At 38.9% G+C, this 19672-nt stretch overlaps 1 protein-coding gene across 5 annotated transcripts in view; it reads right to left on the reverse strand.

The window, feature by feature from the left end:
- The window catches only part of LOC108872420 (IQ motif and SEC7 domain-containing protein 2), a 188475-nt gene that overhangs the window by 22053 nt on the left and 146750 nt on the right, over positions 1 to 19672 (reverse strand). For 3 of the 5 annotated variants that reach the window (XM_051074808.1, XM_051074807.1, XM_018660068.2), the window contains exon 2: positions 2557 to 6446. The exons of the other annotated variants lie outside the window; for them this stretch is intronic. In XM_051074808.1, the coding sequence (XP_050930765.1) occupies positions 6335 to 6446 (112 nt within the window). In that variant the 3' untranslated portion in view covers positions 2557 to 6334. Of the gene's footprint in view, positions 1 to 2556; positions 6447 to 19672 lie in introns of those variants that run through there. 5 annotated transcript variants of the gene reach the window in all.

Below are 19672 nucleotides of genomic sequence, written 5' to 3' on the forward strand. Positions count from 1 at the left end.
TTTCCTGCTTTCTGAAGAAGCTGATTTAGAGAATAGACAGGGCAAAAGCTGTGCTGCTGATTGTTACTACGCTGCAGTATTCTTTGGGCATTACTGTATTATATACAATTACCAATCTACACAGAACTTAAAGGAGCATTCGAGCAATTTAGAATTGCACTGGCATGAAGCTGGGGAACTTGCAAAAGAGATTTTAAAAAGAATGATCAAAACTGAAGTAGCAGATGCCAAGATAACCTGACTTGAATACACTAAGTTAAAAAATCCTGGATTCTATAATTCCCATAATGCAACAATGCAGTCTTTGGAGTTGGGCAAGTTAGCCTAATTAAAAATGTCATGATTTACTTATTAATAAATATTCATTGAAAAACTGAGTACATGACTGATTCCTCAACAGCAAATGTGATTAGTTACATTATTTATTACATTAGCTTCAGCACACATTCTAACAACATTTTTAAGTCGAACCAGCACTGAATGTTGGATGGTAAATGAGATGTTGTGGTTTAACGAGCAGCCAGCACATTTGAAATTATTTACTGTCAATCAATTCCTAGCTTAAACTCAAAGCAAACTGTAAAGCAAATTCAGAGGTTTGTCTCTAAATACATTATTTATGTTAGAAAACAGTTTCACTGATTTTTATCAGTTTCATTTTTAGGATTTTATGGGTGGGTCTTAAATGGTGGCTCATGATGCAGTGGAGCCACTCTAAGCATAACCCCACCCCTTATACTGGAACCATTATAAATATTAGCTCTGCATTAGCATCAGTGCTTCTCCCAGTCGACTGCAAGTTATTACAGGTTTTGCTAGCTAGTTATGCCGTTGTCCCACAAATGCATCTTCCCTGGATGCCATAGTTTGCAGAACAGCTTGGTCATTGCCTTATTTGAATTTTCAAAGGCCTTAAGAGGAGGTGGATAAATTTTGTGAAGAGCCATACTGGTGGATAGGTATGGATTGGTATTGTGAACTTTCATCGGAGACAACAGGAATTCACTAATAATCTTCTCTCATGAGCAATGAGGCCAAACTGACCATCTTCACCCACCTGTCTGTCTTGGGGTGTATGTCTATGTGTGTTTTCTCTAGAAAATGAAAGATCAATCTGGTTAGAGCAGGGCAGTTACACACATTGCCATAATAACACACTTGTCATTACTAGCACAATGTTAGATTATTATTAAGTGAGACATACTTACACTTTGTTTTCCTACATTAATAAACATCACTAATATGACTGTATGAACTGAGCGACTTGTTTCTTGAGTCCTTGAAAGACAAGCCATTTGATCAACAAAAATGTAATTTATACACATTCCAAATCAATAAGAAATTGGCTCTGGCTCTGGTAGCTCAAACATGTCGGGAACAAGGTGCTAGCAGGGTGCTAGCAGGGAGCTAACAGGGTGCTAACTGTCACTGTACTACACTGTTCTGAGTGGGTGTGGTTTCAGTGTCTGCTGTGGACATGCCCCCAGCGTCTCAGAGCAGAGAGAGCTCCTTATTTTGTCATGATTTTGAAGCCTAACTTTATATATTTGCAGATTTTTTTAACCATTCAAATTTAGCTGGGTGGTTAATAACACATTTTTCTGTGGTGTGACTAACTTAGAATACATTAATATTACTGCTGTACACAGACTTTAACCCCAGTGGCTAAACACAGTTCTGCAGAAGTCTTTGACTCACAATGAAGCCATGGGGTCCACACAACTTCCAATTCTGAACAAATCCAGGTGATTCTGAATGCAGTCTTAACAGTGACATCAGAAAGCCATCTGAGAAAACACATTACTGCCCTGTATTGTCCATTAGACCCCCCATGCCTGGTTAATGACCATGCCCTTTAAAATCCACATCGTTAAAGCAGGTTTTGCATAAAAATGTATAGTCTTGCAAACTCATGCATACCATCAGCACCAAAGGTAATGAAAAAGAAATTTGTAGACTCCAAGAACCAGTAGAGATATCACAATGATGTCATAAATTTTCTCAGACTGTGGAGAGCACCTCCAGAACAGACATTTCTGTTTTCATAGTAGTAAACTAGGTTTGATATGTGAGATCAGTGTATTTCCCTATAAAAAATGTTTGTTATTTTCATACAGTTGAGATTATAAAACAGTGTTCTTAACTCAAATCGTAAGAATACCGTATAAAGTAACAACACAATAAGTGATAAACAAAACATACATTAGGTAATTAGCATTTAATGGTGCTTAAGATGTGTTCTGTAAAGGCCACCAAGTCGGGTGAAAGAGAATGTATTTCTGCCTGCTTGTGTTCAAAGGAATGTAACTGGGGCAGAGTATTCAGAAATCTATAAATATTCCCTCAGCTCCGATGACAGGCATTGTGGTTATTTATAAATCCCAGCCAACTGAATGTGCTGAATGCTGCATCACAATCCCAAACAATTACACAGATGTAACTTTTTTTTTAGCTCCAGTTTTGTACAGAAAATTGAACATGATTTTAATTACAGACAAAACAATAGCTGCTTCCAAGACAGAGGGGAGACAGTGGTTTCATAATTAGATGCACTGGCACATCTCAAGTCATACTTTATTATGGTGAACAACTTCAATCTCAGAGCAGGCTGGCAATGATGAGCTTTTTACATACATGGGTAACAACTGTTGGTGCAACACAGATAGAGAAAGTACAGAATGGAAACATGAACCACTGACAAGTTTAATGATGTTGGGCTACAATTTGTTAGGGGACAGATACATCAGTGAGCCAGGCAACATCAAAGTGTGTCAGGCAACATCAAAGTGTGAAGGCATAGTCGACTGAGTGGTGTGAGGCTAACTTTGCCCTGACACAGCCTGCATGCTGATCACACATGCACACACTACTACTCCCCTCCCACTTCAGAGGAAAAGCAGTGCAGACATTTGTCAAGGGTATCGTAGACTGGGTAAACCAGCCACTCACTATGCATCTGAGCACAAAATAATAACAATGTGAGCCAGGGCCAAATTTATATTTTGTTGCATCAGGCAGTCTGTGGATGGAATTAAGTGGCTTCCAACTGACAAGAGGATTTCTGTGTCAAAACAGATACATAGAAAAGCCCCAAGAGACAAGGTGAAAAAACTGCTGATTCTTTCTTACTTTATCCTGGTAAAGCCAGAAACTGACAGCACACTTTCAAGACCTTTGCTTGTAAGTCATTCAAATGTCATAGCCTGAAACAGCTGCAAAAACCTAAACTAAATATCTTTAGTATGATAATCAAATGGGTTACTTACCAACACTATGCACATTTAGCATCTTATAAAATACATCTCAGATCTGGTATGCACATATAGTGGAAACACAAACCCATGTAGACCGGAAAACAATAAGCACCTAAATCTGCCTTTCTCATCACATTAACTCTTCAAGACATTTTTGCAGAGGACCAAAGGACAACTGCACAATACACATGAGACGATTTAATTGCATTATCTATGTCCTAGAGGTAAAAGACCAACAACTGCATTAAAGGTTGCCGCCAACTTCCGTCGACAACACCACAGAGGTGGCCAGACTTCATTAAACATGCACAGCTTAGTCCACAAGCCAAGAGCAAATATAGACAAATTAGCATTTTGGCTTTCCTAAGCCAAGAACACTACAGACATAGAGAAATAGAGATACAGATATAAGTGGGACAGCCACAGTCAGATGCACCTGGTTAACAAGAGCACATGGCAAACAAACCTGTCAGACAGAGAACTTCACAAACTGAGGAAGGGCTTCACTGCATAAGTTATTTGTCAAACAAGTTCTTTGTATGTCACCCACTTATATCTGACTGTGGCCAAATTATACAAATAGAATTTAGACTAATCAGATTGGGTGCGGTTTGTTTTACTACCACAAGTCACAGGTATATATTACTTTAAATCTACAAGTATGAAATAACCAGTGAGAAAAAATATTTTCAGAAATCAGTGGCCTATGTCAAAAAATTCAGTGTTAGCAAATAATTATTTCAGTCTATCACCCTTGTTGCTCAAGAGTTTTACAACTGTTGAAGGAAGTGAAATTTATATTTCTAACAAGTTATTTATTTTTAACCAGTTATTTTTGGAATTAATTCTTGAGACATCGTTATTATTATTATTATTATTCACTCTTTTAGGGCCTGTTTGTTGGGTCTAATTGTATTTGGGTCATTTGGATTGGGCCTAACTGCTGGTGTTCACCTCAACAATATTTCTAACTTTCTGAGAATGTGGTGATGAAAGAGGAAGTGAAGTGATGTCACATGAGACAGTGTCAACTCTGAAACGACAATTTAACAGGTATAGCTACTCAACAGGTGGCCATGTATATAGAGGTGAGAAAGTATGCAGTATTTGAACTCTTCTCTGAAGCTCTAAGATTCTAAATGTCTTAAAGTGTGAACCATTATGCCCATTTGAACAATCCATCATGCTGAGCTCCTCATTTGATGGCAGGCTTTTTAAACAAGTATAAACATACCTGATGTAGTCAGACATGACATGACTTTGTTCAGTTCAGTTGTGCTGATGAAATCAGCAGTGCAGAGGAGAGCTAATCAGGAAAGATCAAAATGAAACTTAGCCCACACCAGGTGTGCTCTTTGCTGGATCTGTGCTTGAAGGAAACATATTTCAAGTACAAGGAGAAACATAACAGCACGACAGGTTCACCAGTGTGCATCATAAAAAGGGTGAACATGGATGAAACCCCCCACAGAGGTGGATAACCCAATCAGTTTGATTCACAGCATTCACACCATTCAATGAAGCACAAACTGGAGGTAATCTGGACCTCGCATCACTGAGCGCAGACCATATCAACAAATATGAAGGCTGAAGACATCATATAATAGTATGGTTTGAAAGCCTGCAGTTTTTGGATTATTAAAAACCAAAAAGATCCAAAAAAGAACACAAGATCAGATAGAAAAGAAGATAATGTAAAAAAATTAACATATTGTCTTTCTAAATGTGGCTGGAATTTCTGCAGAGTTATGAGTTTTGTTGTTGTTGTTGTTGTTTGTGTGTGTGTGTTTTTCAAGCCTGGCAATATACTGAGAGCCTAGTTTATCCAAGGACCACTTTGGCAAACATTACTGAGGAGGAGCACACCTGTACATCAGTGAGTCTAAACAGCACATCCACTAACAGTAGAATAGAGTTAACCATTCCAGACATGTTTACAGAACCAAACATATACAGCTTCAAAGATTAAAATAAACACATTCAACAGTTTCCCAAGGTAAACTGGCCCCAGGAGAGGACTAAACCAAAAGCAATTCATACCACCCCGACGAATGCTTTTTTTGGAGGGAACAAGTCACCTTGCCTGGACCAGGGAAACTGAGGCCTCATTTTGAAGCCAGACCTGGGAGAGTAGTTTGCAGGTGTGTCCCCCACCCGCAGGAAAATGAATCAGGGTTGGTTGAGATGCAAGCCAGGTGGCAGTCAAGGGCAGAGACCTGGGTGTGCCATCTATTCTAGGAACAGGGAATGTCACCTCTCTAGCAGGGAAGGAGCCAGAGTTAGTGCAGGAGGTGGAGCAGTATCAACCAAATAAACAGTAGTTGGACTCACCCCCACTTACGGCACTGACAGTGGAAGCAAACTCCTGGAGAGGGGCTAGAGATGTAAAGCGGGTGTGGGAATACTCATGAGTTCCCATCAGAGGTGTTGAAATTCTCCCTCAAGAATGAAAGGGCTGCCTCCTTGTGACTCCAAGAGGACTCTAACTGTAGTTTGCACTAATGCATCAACCTGGGTGGTGTCTTATATCCAGAGAGAGGAGGACTGCAATGGATAGCCAGGGAGGGCATTACTCTGTATTGTATACATGCTGCCCAAAATAACCTACAGTGCATCAAAGCTTGTCACTCGTTTACTTGAGAAGCAACAATGAATAATGGAGGGATTGAAGGGAAAAATATGACATCACAGGGGTCTATTCTTCCGGCTCTATTCCAGAAAGTAGCTGGATCCCCTACTGTGCTTCTAATTCCATTCTGTGGTGGTAACAGGTTGGGATGTTCATTTTCTATCAGATTGGATTTGAAGGATGAGGAGGCCACCTACCAGCCTAAGCACAGAGGGCAATGGAAGTCTTTGTGAGCAAAAGGAAAAAACTGACAAACAAAGAACCACTCAACAGCAGCATGGGGAATGGCGAGATCAGAGATTAGATGTTTTAACAGGCTGATAAACAGAGTGATACTGTAAAGTAGCACCAGGACAGAAACTGGTGTAATGAGATATTCTATCAAAAAATGGGCTTTGGAAATTGTGGTCTGATGAAGAAAAGGTGACTTCAATAAAAAGAACCCTTCGATTTACCCAAAAGATGCAGACTTCCATTTGCGACAGGGGTAACTTCTTCTACATGGAGGGGCAATTAGGTTTAGAGGGATCTCTGAGACTTCTACGGGCAATGAGGCATGTCGCCTGCAACATAAAAAAGAGAGGCACATTCAAGCAATACATAATACACATTTCAAGAAGTTTCAGAAAATATTGTATTCTATTGTATTTTCATTTTCATATTTTCATTCAAAATCAGACAGCAAGTGATGCATGGACAATTACATGTTTCTGTTGCAGCAAGAACTGTGCTGTACTGTATACTAGTGAGGAGGTCTGTTGGTACATTGAGCTGAACATTGCATTTGACAGAAGGAGAGATTGCTCCTGTCCACTGCACACAGCATTTTAATGCCTTCAAATCAGGACCAGGAACTCCCATACATGCATTATCACAATGGGCTAAATCAGCACAGAGAGCTCAGTGCCAGGTAGGGAGCGAGAGAGAGGAGGAGGAATGAAAAATGAGAGGCAGGCAGGAGATGAAACATGATCACAATGCACCAAGCTGAGTGTAAAGTGACAGAGGCTGTGGAGAACGGATACGAACAGGAAGGAAGCACAAGACAAGAGGAAGTAGATTAGAATTACATGTTGTTATCTAACTTGTTAGCATCAATGACCTTCCCAGTTCCATTAAATGAAGCTCCAGTAACTGCCAACAAGATATTGTATATAAATGACTGTATAACACATAACACAGACACAAACAGTTAAAAGCTACCCAAAGTGTGTATATTTGTGAATCAACCCCCCAAAAAATGTCCTTAAATAGCATGATTCTTGTAAGCTACTGCTTAAGCTCGGGGTCAGTCTTCAACTCCTCAAAACCAAATGGACCTATAAAGACCTCTACTACAGTGGATGGTATGAGTACACCTGTCTAAATCCTGCATCACACAAATATGAGTTCATTTTTGATCATTTGATGTTTCCTCTAATTTTGAGAAAAGAGTGAATTCTGTCAATCAAGCTAGTGCTAGCATCAGACTTGAAAATAAATCACTCAACTGCTCCCACTGCATCAGCCCTTAACCTACATCCTTGTCATATTTGCTGTCTCAGGTAATGCAGGAATTAGGAGCTTGCTAGCAATGTTTTCCATCAGCTAATTCTAGCTTCAAGTCTCCATCTGAGAGGAATAGTAGACAAGAAGCACGTTCAAGTATTCAGTGATAGCCATGAGGTCCCACCCCTTTGATCCTCTCTGATTGGTCAAAAATGAATATCTCTGTACTGCTGTCAGGCTGCTCTGCCTCTGTGTCACAGATGCCTTTGCACTGTGGAGCTGATTTAAGACACATACCCAAAAAGTAATTTGTGTCAAAAAATCATTTGTCAATACCTTCCAAGAAAACCCATGCGATCACTAGTCTGGTACCCCTAGCATCAGAGTGACATCATTTGTCAATGGCTTCCCAGACCTTTGGAAAATGACCATTATAAAAATGTTCACATGAGTGTTTTGTAATCTGCCACTGCTAAGGTTAAGGTTGGGTAAAGTTTGGGAAGGAGGTTCGCAACCTAAGGGTCACAGCTGCAACAAGGTGTCACAATAGGAGGTATGCAAGAAGTTTACAGATGATATACCATTTAGGCTTTATTATCCCATGAGCAGGGAGCTGGCAAACCTTTAACTGAAACAAATCACCCACAGCAGAGGGTTGGGAGGAGCAAGACATGGCCATAAGGGTGAATGGAGGACTGACCATAAATAAACCTCCTATAAATCTCCTCTTGGTACCTAATTGCAGCTGGCTGAATAATGGAAAAATCAGCCTCTTGTCATTGGACCATCCCCAAGTGACTGATGGTAATGTGCTATCTTTGGTCATATTTGACCTGCTTTCAAAAGCACAGTCTGCTGACAGTACTGAGGCCAGTTCTATACCTTGACAACTTGTCATGACCTCCAACTTCAGCAAACATGCTGTCTGGAAGAGTTACATTGTTTTCCCAAGCTTTGTAGTTTCACAATGAAATTTTCTAAGTTCTTTCCTGGGAAAAGAAAGTCCTTGCAAAGTCATTCTCTGTGAATTTATGTTTTTTGCTTTTCTTCTAACAGCAGCAACAACAGCAAATATGTCTGACAGGCAGACCAGCATCAAAACAACTGCACACACAGAGAGAACATTTTCTGCTATTATCAGTAGAGCTAACAGTACTGGTGCAAAACTGGCACACAGGTACTCACATCTGTCTGGAACTTCCTCTGCATGTCACCTGGGAATTAAGGAGCACTTAAGGTGGTTTTGATGAACTCATGATACTTCAAGGTGGACAGCCAAGAAAACATCACTTCAGTATGGGTTGGTAATAGCTGATATAAAAATGAGCATTAAAGAGATTTCTCTGATTAGGTTGAGATAGGAACAAGGAAGGAGTGTGTGTGAGGAATAGCAACAATGGCTGATACAAACACACAGTGTCAGTAAAGTCATATTGTGTCTGCTGGGTTTTAAGAAATGTCCACTGCTAGTTGACATGTGTTGTCAAAATAAAAACTTTTGTGTTGTCTAGTGAAGCAGATACTATAATTATTGGACATGACATTACCAAAAGTATTCAACCACAACTAAGATTACTAAGTAGTTTTTTCAGTACTCTTTAGTAACAATAATTTATTATTATTATTATTATTATTATTATTATTATTATTATTATTATTTCATTTATTCAGAGTAGTGTCACTAAGGGACAACCTCTCTTTTACAGGAACACCCTGATCACATTCACACCTGAAGGGCACCCAGTACAACCACATTGTGACCTGCAGCTCTGTTGGTGCAGATGAAGTTCACGGTCTTGTGCAAAGGCACCAAAGTGGTGTTGAGGAGGGATGAATGAAGGACAGTATTGCTTTTTCTCTTCACCCACGCCGATTTAATCTTCCCAGATTGGGGAATGAACCAGTGCCTTACCAGGGGGAAATGGTGTCAGGTTTCAGGGATGATTGTGTTGGTGAGGAATCAATACTGCGCACTCACTCTCTTAATCAGCACAATACAACAAAGTAAGTTCTGGAAACTAAATCATGCACTGCTACACCATTACCACTCCAGATGCAAACGAGAACTGGCTTCCAGACAAGGAAGAGATAATACAAATTCAGGAAGTGTCTGAACTTTGCCACAACATGCAGTGCTAAGCTGAATGTGAGAATTTTTATGTGTGTGTGTGCATGCGTGTATGTTGACACAAATCCAGAGGACAAAACAGCCCCACCTTTTATTCCCTCCTGATGAATTAGTAGTGTGTACTTCCGTTAGTTATATAACACAGAGTCTGCCGTGTACCGTAGTTCCCAAAAAGCAGTTTAAGCGGTTTTGCTTTATATAATATGGAAATCCTAATCGTTCTCTTTTTGCTAGGTAGGCTGCTTTGTGCCCCAGAGTCTGTAAGTATGCTTGCTCATGGTATTACTCAAAAAAGAGAGGGTCTAATGATGGATATCCTAAGCTATTCTTTTCCACATTAGTCTATGAGTTCTTTTATTTTCTTCTCTTATTCCAGTAAAAACCAAGGAACAACAAGCCTTTGCTCTTGCACAAACTCTCAGAGGGCATTATCAAGACCTGATAGGTTCATAAATTTGTCCTACACTGACAAGATCAAACCATTATTTTCTCCAAAGAAGAAAATTGTAATATAAGTGGAAAGAATTAAACATGGCCTGACAATATCACTTTGACAGAATCCAATTAACCTTTGATGCTTCAGTATATAGCCTTTGGACATCAGCTTTTCTGTGGCACTCCCCTCTCTATCATTGTCTCCATCTCATTTCAGCATCAGCATCACATCAGTGAAGTCTAGAGGGAGAAGTGTTTATAAGCTCCACTTGTAAAGACAAAATTTAATTATTAATGGTTTGCATTGCCCAGCTTGTACCATGTAACAAATAAATAAATAAAAATTATGTTACCTCACAATTAACTGCTGAGTGCTTTGTGTTCAACTGGGCCACTTTGCTGTGCTACACATTGCCATCACCACCACAGGCATTGTGCTGGCTCAGTGAACCACTTCACAACACATTCATGGCCTATATCTCCTTATCCCTTAGGAACAGATCAAGGGATGGAAAACAGCTTGTAACACATACGTATAATCAGGAACGTGGGCCTGTCTGGCTGCACAACATATTGAAGGGGGACACTGAACAAAAATGTATGTAGCAAAGCCTCAATTGATAATCACTCCACTTTTTCTCTCAAGTGTGTTTGCAGAGCTTGATTTTTTTGATGGCCTCAATAATAGCTACTTTCAATACTCTCTCTAAGACAACAAATTAAGACCTCCAAGGCCTCAGTTTTTGGTAACGTGCCAAATACAGCTACTCTCTTATATAATATGTCTATATACTGCTAATTTGCTTCTGGAGGAAATCTGGCAGCTGCATGACTTTCATTCACTGGCAACATTTTATTCAAATCTAGGAAAATGTGACAGTCTTTGGGCTCAGCACAGTTGCACTGGGCCAATAGAGGGCACACAAGTTCCACCAGCCACAAAGCTTAATTCAGAGTCAACAAACTTGATACATTTATGTTAAACATTTGAAAAGAGCAAATAAATTAGTTTTTACTTTTTAAATTATACAGTATGAAATTAACAGCAACAGCATCCACATCATGTCAGTGTGATACAGTCTTGTCACCATTTTCCAATTCACAGATTGAAAGTTAGTGATATAATGCATAGTAGCAATGTGCCAGCAAAGCCAATGAACAATTAGACTAGTTAGGAACTCAAGGATGCATGAAAGTGCAGCATTCAAACTCCTGCATAAGTAAAAATTATATATAAAAAAGCAGAAACTAAATCCCTGTGAGTGATATAATATAGTTATAGTTAATACTGAAACAGTAATTTATACAGTAATTTAACAGTAAGTAGTAAGTATCATTTTACTATTGTAAATGGTTGTAGTGGAGGTAGTTTTAACTACTTGGATAGTTAAGTAGACTGGCTACCAATCAGGGTGTCAGAGCCCTCCAGAGTGTCACAAGATAAATCTGAGGGGTTGAATGGGAAAGAAGAAAAAAAAAAGCCACATAAATCTGGATTAATTTTTCAGACATTTCAAGATTCTCTACTTCCTTTTTTAGGAAATACTGGAGAACTTTAGCTACTTGTTTGATATGCTGTTATTTATTTAAGAAGAAATGAGAAGGAGAGACATTTCTAAGGAGAAATGTCTCTTTATTGAAACTGATTACAACTCATGAAGATCAGCAACTTGACAAGTTAATACAGCTACACACTTTTTGGAAGGCAAGTCACAAGCCAAATTGGTCAGAATTACTGATCTAATTATCATACACGTCATTATGGGTGGGCATACAAATGGGGCAGGTGTGGCTCAGAAGGTAGGTTGCCCGCCAATTGGAAGTTTGGTGCTTCGATTCCTGGCTCTGCCCGTCTGCAAGCCGTAGTATCACTGGGCAAGATACTGAATCCCAAATTGTCCCCAGTGTATCATCAATGTATGAATGTGTGTGTATGTGTTAGAGTGCATTTTATATGTGTAAAACAAGTGCTGTGTGTGACTAGAAAAGTGCAGAAGAAGTGCAGTCCATTTACCATTTACAAAGACCAGGGTTCATGCCCTGCATCCCATGTGTTAGGTGTGGTATACTAAAACACTTTAGATTAGGGAAAGATTGTTGCCTAAACATAGTCAGAAAAATGTTACTCATGCTTTAGATGTCAGGATATTCTAGGAAATTAAATGATCTTCATTGACAGTGAACAATTTGTGCAATTTTTGCTAATTATTAATTATGATAATTTCCTTTATTATATTTATTTTCATGAGCAAGATTGAAAACATCTTACAAATATTATTCCATAATCATCATGATGTAAGATTGCAATACTGATGCCTTCTTCATTATGCTTATTATTGAACTTGAACTAAACAAGCACTTATGTTTATATACTGTATATTACAGTATATACATAACACGTGCATGTTAAACTGAACTCATTCAGTTAGTTATGGTAGATTCACAAAAATCATTTTTTCCTCATTGCTATACAAATATACGCAGCTCAGGAATTATTAGAATTTAGGCTTTATAGTGAGAACCCTTAGTATATAAGAACCTTCCATCATGTATTTGTCTTGAGTGTATCACCCTGATTAGTTCTGAAACAGAACAGAGCTAGATGCACCTTATTTTCTGGCGCATACTATGTGAAGGTACATAGCCACTGGCCACTACAGCCCAGTTAACCTTGGTATGCTCCCTCTCACAGACTGCCATGTCAGCATACAAAATTGCCTTTTTCCCAGTGGAGTAATTTTACAGCTGGGGTGATTTTAATATGGATGCTACACATCAGGCAGTGTGGGCTGATATGTTACAGCAGCTTTACATCCCTGGTTTAGCTCTCACCCATGAGACAAGGAGACAGCAGGAAGCCTGAAGGGGAAGGAAGGGTTAAGAGTAAAGCTACTGACAGAACTGCTTGTCTGCTAAATGACACACCTAGAACACCAGACTCCTGCAAAACTCTAGCTATGGAACACAACACTGTGGAACCAAGAGAGGAAATACTCACATACACCACTGATCCTGTACTATAGGCTTATATGTACACAACTTTTACACACACACACACACATGATGTGTGAGCTTATCTGAGGTTAGACAAGCTCACTGGCTTGCTGATATGCTAGACCAATATTGGTCTTAACACTTATATCACTTACAATGTAAGCCAATCATTGTTCTATTAACTAAAATCAGTTTAACTCTTAAAGCTTGACTGACGTAGAATATGTTACATATTCATTGGTTTAATTTATATGCATTTTATTATTCTGGGATTCAGTGTAGAGGTTTGATGAGCAGTAACCGTTCTGGAAGATTACTGAATTATTTCAAATATTTGGCTAGAACATGGTTGAAATTGATACAAAATTAAGCATCTAGAGTCCTCAAGATGTATCAGTTAACTTTTTGACCACATGGGAGCAGCCCAACAGGTTTAAAACGCAGCATCTGACATATCACTATAGATTTGTTACAGCTAACTTAATTGCAAATAACTGCAGATTTATATATTCAGCAGGCACACCGCAACATCCAGGTCATGTCTTTTGTGCATTCCCCATCCTTTTTTGTCATTTCCTGTTTTATTGTGATATACTCACCTTTGTCTCTTGTTCCAGATCCCTTGACTTTCTGCCCTCTTGTTATCCCTGTGTGATCACTTGCCCCCGCCCTAGCCCCCCCTAGTATTTAAGCCCCCCCCCAGTGTTCCAGCCTTTTCCTTGTGAGTTTTGCATTCCCAGTGTTTTTGACCTGAGTTTGCCTGCCGATTTTTGTACTTCTGCCTGAACTCCTGTTCTTTATCAGAACTGTTATTAAACACTCGCCTTGTTCCTGTACACCGGTTTCTGAGACATGCATTTGGGTCCAACCACTTTGGGTGTTACAGTACAAACTGGCCAGCCATGGACCCAGCCGACCAGGATCCCTTCCGTGTTGCTCTGAAGGGCAAACAAGCAACAAGCTCTACGAGCAGGGAGAGGGGCTCTTCTGCCACACAATATTGGAGAATTGTGAAAAACAAGGGATTAACAGCCACTTGAAGGAAAAGGCCCCAGGGTGCGTGATTTTCCACTGTATGCTACATCGCTATGCACTGGTCAGTAAAAAACTTTCAGAAGACCTCAATAAAACCTTAATAACTCTTGTTATAGTTGTAAACGTTATTAAAGCTCGCCTGTAGCTCCCTCCAGACATGAGGCACAAGGTCATTGTTCAAAACGGGGTTCATTCACCTCTGACCCATGAGAACTAAGTTGTACGAAAATAAAATAAAGATAAACAAAATGTAATTTGTCCGGTGTTATACTTTATGCCCCTGTAAAACTGCATAGCATGTAGCACATATTAAAGCTAACATCAGCGTAACTCATAACTTACCTGGAGTTGTTATGCACTTAAAATTTACATTATTTCATACCTCATAGGCTGCTTATTACTACAGAGAGGCTAATTTGAGAATGTTGTCCTGGTCTTTGTTGCTTCATCTACTAGTCACACCCTTAACCAAACACATGGGTGGAACACTGGAGCAGCACGGATTAGTTCTGCCTCCAAACTAATACTGGAACCAAAAAATAACATAGTAAATTAACCAAACTGATGGTGAGGCAGTTACATCACTCTTCTAACAAGAGACCTTTTGCCCAGCTGTGCGAGGATGAAGCATAATCAAACATTACTGCTACACACAGAAGTACAGCAGTTGTCACGTGGACAAGTGCTTGTGTGTTTTATGGAACTGCAAGAAAAACTAAAGGATATCTTGCAAAATCACAATCAACCACTGTTTGAACAGCTGACTGATGTGTTTTGGATCAAAGCAGCCTACCTAGCGGACACATTCACGCTTTACAATGACACAAACGAGCAGATGCAGGGACCTGAATCAAACGCCATGCAGTGCAAAGATGCTCTGGACACTTTTGTGTGTAAACTGGAGTACAGAGTTGCAAAAATGTCAAAAGGGGAGTTACAGAATTTTCCACTGCTGCTGAAGCAGTCTGATGGCACTATGTCTGTGTCTTTTTACACAGAGTTTACCCAGCACATGAAACTGCTCCGTGAGACCCGCTTTGCCAACATCAACAAGTATTTATCAAAGGAAGCATGGGTGATGGACCCTTACATTTCCACCCTCAAGGATGTGGAATACCACTATGAAGATGAGCTTTGTGACCTTCAAGCAGATTCTGTGTCAAAAAAATATTTCCCGGAAAAAAGATTTAAAAAGTTTTGGATTGTCAAAGGACGCACTGTCACTCCCAGACTAGCCAAACATGCAGTAACAAGGGTTATTCTCCCATTCAGCACTACATGCTTGTCTGAGACAGCCTTCAGTGCCCTTGTAACAATTAAACAAAAGCCTGAAACAGGCTTGATGTCCACCAGAGGCTTATACTACAAAGCAAGGTTACTGGCTCATCAGGGTAACTTCCTGATTAACCCACACTATGAAAGGTGGATAGGTTTCACCTGGAGTCTGCTGCCATGCTGCATCTCTAAACTGCTCCGAGCAGGTAATGTTTGTGGTTAACTCAGTGTTATTCCTGTAAAAGCTCTGTCCCACAGGTGGAGGAACCAATTGATATTGGCACAATGAATGAGAGAGGCTGACTCTGCTGGATGGGGTTGTCTAAAAACTGCTGGTCTCCAAAAAATGTAGTGGATGGTAGAGATATGTAGACCAAAGAATGGTGTTTTTTATGCTCCACATTTTCCATTTCCAATTTCAGTTATTTTAATTTACATTTTTTCTTACAGTCAAGCGGCAGAATTGAGCATCAGTTGTGTTACATATTATTGATTTGAAAAATCATTTAAATGGGGGTGGGGGGCATTATTGTCCTGAAAGACAATATAATGCAACAGGCTGTTGTAATTGTAGACTACATGCAGTATTAAATGCAGTAATATGCAGTATTAATGATGGAAAATATTAATATGTACCACTTTATAGAATGCTTACGTTTCTTCCAGGTTCAGATTTCCACTGAGGCTGCAGCTGAAATACTGTTAAAAAAGAAGTTCATACTTAACGTAACAACATTACATTCATACATATACAGCCTGAGTGTTAAAGACAGAACATCATTAACAGTGAGTAACAGGTCATTTTCAGAAATGTGACCCACGTGTTGACAGCGTAAATTACCATAGCAGCAGACCTCGGGTAAAACCTATCCAGCTTTTGTAGGTTAATCAGGAAGTTACACCCAATGTCACTAAGTTACTCCTGAAGTTACCCTGATAAGCCAGTAACCTCGCTTCATAGTACAGGCCTCAGGTGCAGCTGTGTAAAAACTTGTGTTGACATAATGTGCATGTGAATATGCAACAGCTTTCCTGTTTTAGTTAATTGTCTGAAGGAGATCTATGACAGAGCTGTATGTATAGGCCTAAGTGCTGATACATCTCTGAAGATATATCTTTATTCCTTATGTAAAAACACACTCTGTTAGGTTGTTAATGGAAAACTGGTTAAGTTTAATGTTAAGCTCTCACAAGAGTTGTTTATTTTTGCAAATAAAAGTTTGTAATTAATCATTTTATTCTCTATTTTGGTGCGTGTGAGCGGGCAGGATTTGGGGCTCAGGGGCCCTGGCTTGTCTTGGACACAGGACAAAAAAGGTTGGGAACCACTGATCTAGTCCACTGTTAATACAGGGTCTTAAACAGGTTCTGCATTTCTATTAGAGTCTGAGGCAGTAGACAAAAGAGTAAAGTAAAAGGCACAACCACATATAAGGATTCCACACAACATGTGTAGTTTGGATTTCATGGATGTTACTGTCTGACAAAAGACAAAAATGCTTCCCTGACAGAGTGGTAAAGTAATTAAAGAGTAGCAAACTGGGGCTGAAAAGCTGATGTGCTGTATATTATTGCTGTGACAGAAAACTTCAAGATAACTTTGAATAAATCTATCTCCAAAACTCAGCATGTAGAGACACTGAAGGTTTCAGAATACTAAGCCATTTGACTGCAGGTCACATTCACATGCATTATTAGTGAGCATTGCCATTTAGCTTCCCAACAAAGGCAACAAACAAAATTAGAGTTTGTTACTTGGGGCACTTATTAGAAAGTAGAAACAGCAGGGGTTTTGGAGAGCCTTGCGTGAAAGTAATGAGAAAGGGAGCTCAGTGTCAACAGTAAAATAAGAAGAGAAGAAGGAATAGAAGGAATAAGCAGCCTCATTTCCATACACCACATTACAGAAATGTTGTGGAACCATTTGTCTTGTTGAGTACTGTCACAACAAAAACATGCTATGCAGACCAGAGACTGTACATGGACAAGAAATTGTTGGCAGTGTAATTAAAATACAACTTTCCACGCTCATAGGGTTGAAAAGAGTGCTGAAACACTGGTACTAAATCACTAAATATATAACCCATTCCAATTTGATGTATTGATTTCATGTACATGGGCACACAAATTTTCCTTTTTTGGTGACAGTGAGCGCAACTTTCAAACTCACGTATTTCAAAATAAGAAAATATTTTTGGAATTAAGCACTACATTCAATAATGGAAGCAGAGCTGAACTTTTTTATTATTATTATTATTGGCTTTTTCTATGATTTTATGATTTTTGATGTTTTTTTATTAGTTTTAACACACATACTAATTTTTAACATCTTATGCCATACATTCCTTCAGTTTAATTAGCACTGACACACAGGTCTCAATTTTCAGCAATGCCACCTGAGAATGCACACCAACATGTAACCACACTGTTCTGAGGGGTGGATGACCAATCTCAGCACCATCACATACAAGTCACTGAAACTGATTTTTCTTTTAGCTGTGTCCAACAAACACAAACCAATCATTTAATGAACACAAGCAGAATCAAATCACTTAATACTAACATATTTCTAGCTTGCTAATCAAACCCTGCCATAGTTGATTTTTTTGAGTGTATACATAAATAAGTTGTTTAAGTAAATTATTTACTTCCCAGCTGCTGACTTAACTTAAAGAAATCATTTTCATGGAGCACATTCATTGCTTCTTACTATAAAGCTAATTTGCTAGCAGAGTAAACAAACATGGTGGAAAACTACCAATCTCATCCATATCCCATACTGTCCCCTGCTAAAGTGGGACTATTGTTGAGAGCTAAGGTAATTCCATTTCTCCAGGCTCTTCAAAGTTGAGTCTGTTATTGCACTGAGGGCTGTTACATAGCTTCAGTATCCTTCCAAAGCATAAGCTCATGAGAGTTTATCTTTGAACCAATAAAGGGAGGCTTTACCCTGTCAACAACTTGGTGCTATAATTCAGAATTATACTCTGCACAAAGCATTAAGGGTGAATTTAATATCAACAACACTTATGGATGACCATTAATATACCTCATTAAACCAGTATCATAAATAAATTAATTTTATTTATTTATTAGCTTTAAAAAAAAAAACCTTGTGGCACACTTTACATGAGGACAATCTGAGATTGTGTGTGTGGTGTGTGTGTGTGTGTATACTGTGTATACTGTATATGTAGTCTCTCTGTTGTCTCAACACAAATTCGGAAGAGATTGTTAAAATCATTATCAAATAAGTGCTTTTGGAGTTAGTAGAGAGATTTCCACAATTACTTCACTTATTCCTCAAATGTCCTTGCTTTTTCTTTCTTTTTTTTTCTTTCTTTTTTTTTTTTTTGATTGAAGCAGATGATGATACAGTGCCAATATTCAGTATAAGTGCTGGAGGGATTGACAAGATTTTGAGAAACTGATAATTCAAATCATTTACCAAGAAAAAATACCAAAGATTCTCTGTTCCAGCTTTTCGAATGTGGGGATTTGTGATTTTATTCAGTTTTATAGAATTGTAAACATAATATCTTGGGGTTTGGATGCAAAAATGCAAGCTGAAGATATCAATTTGGGCTTTGGGAACTTGTGATCTGTGTTTTCAAATAAAGACAACTCTAAAAAGCATCACTGTTGTATGCAATCAAAATGCACAAATTTCATATTAGGGGTAATACAGTACACTACTATCTGTCTGATATGTTGGTAAACTGGCTTTTCATTTATCACACTGTTAAGTCCACTTTTATCTGCTATTAGACCCTCAGCCACACACTGTCTCAGCCCTGCCAGCTGGAGCATCTGTCACTTTAATGAAAGTGTTGTGCTGCCCCATGATTGACTTGAAAGAACAAGGTGTTCACAGTGTCTAAATCCTGTGTCTCCTAGGGATGGGCCCTGAATCCTCTCTTCAGACATCTCAGGACACTATGCAGACTCCTTGTCACATGAGGTTATCAGGAATACTCAGATCCATCACCACAGGTGTCTGACAACAAAATACGTGGTTTGTCTGGCACTTTTAAAAATCTTCAATGAAGTCTGAAATGGTTATGGAAATTCAGATCTCATTTTAATCACGAAGACCTGGCATTAACACTGGATGACTGTATTGTAATCATACAAAGCAAAAACACATCAAATCCCAGTGAAATGTACACAAGCTGTCAATTATATGAACTACCTGCTGAAATGGTCAGAAATTAATTTGGCCACAATCATAGTAAAGTCTGATGCAGTGCATCTTTCACATATATAGAAAGCAAAACATCCTTAAATAGAACTCTGCATCTAGATCTAACTAGACACAGACACAACAAATTCAGGAGGCAGAGACATAAATCTAATACTGACTAGTAAGATTGTGCTATACGATCTGCATCTGCATGTCAGCAAGTGATGCTGAAATTCTGTGTTCACCAAAGA

Source organism: Lates calcarifer, linkage group LG12, assembly GCF_001640805.2.
Source record: "Lates calcarifer isolate ASB-BC8 linkage group LG12, TLL_Latcal_v3, whole genome shotgun sequence".
NCBI lineage: Eukaryota > Metazoa > Chordata > Actinopteri > Centropomidae > Lates > Lates calcarifer.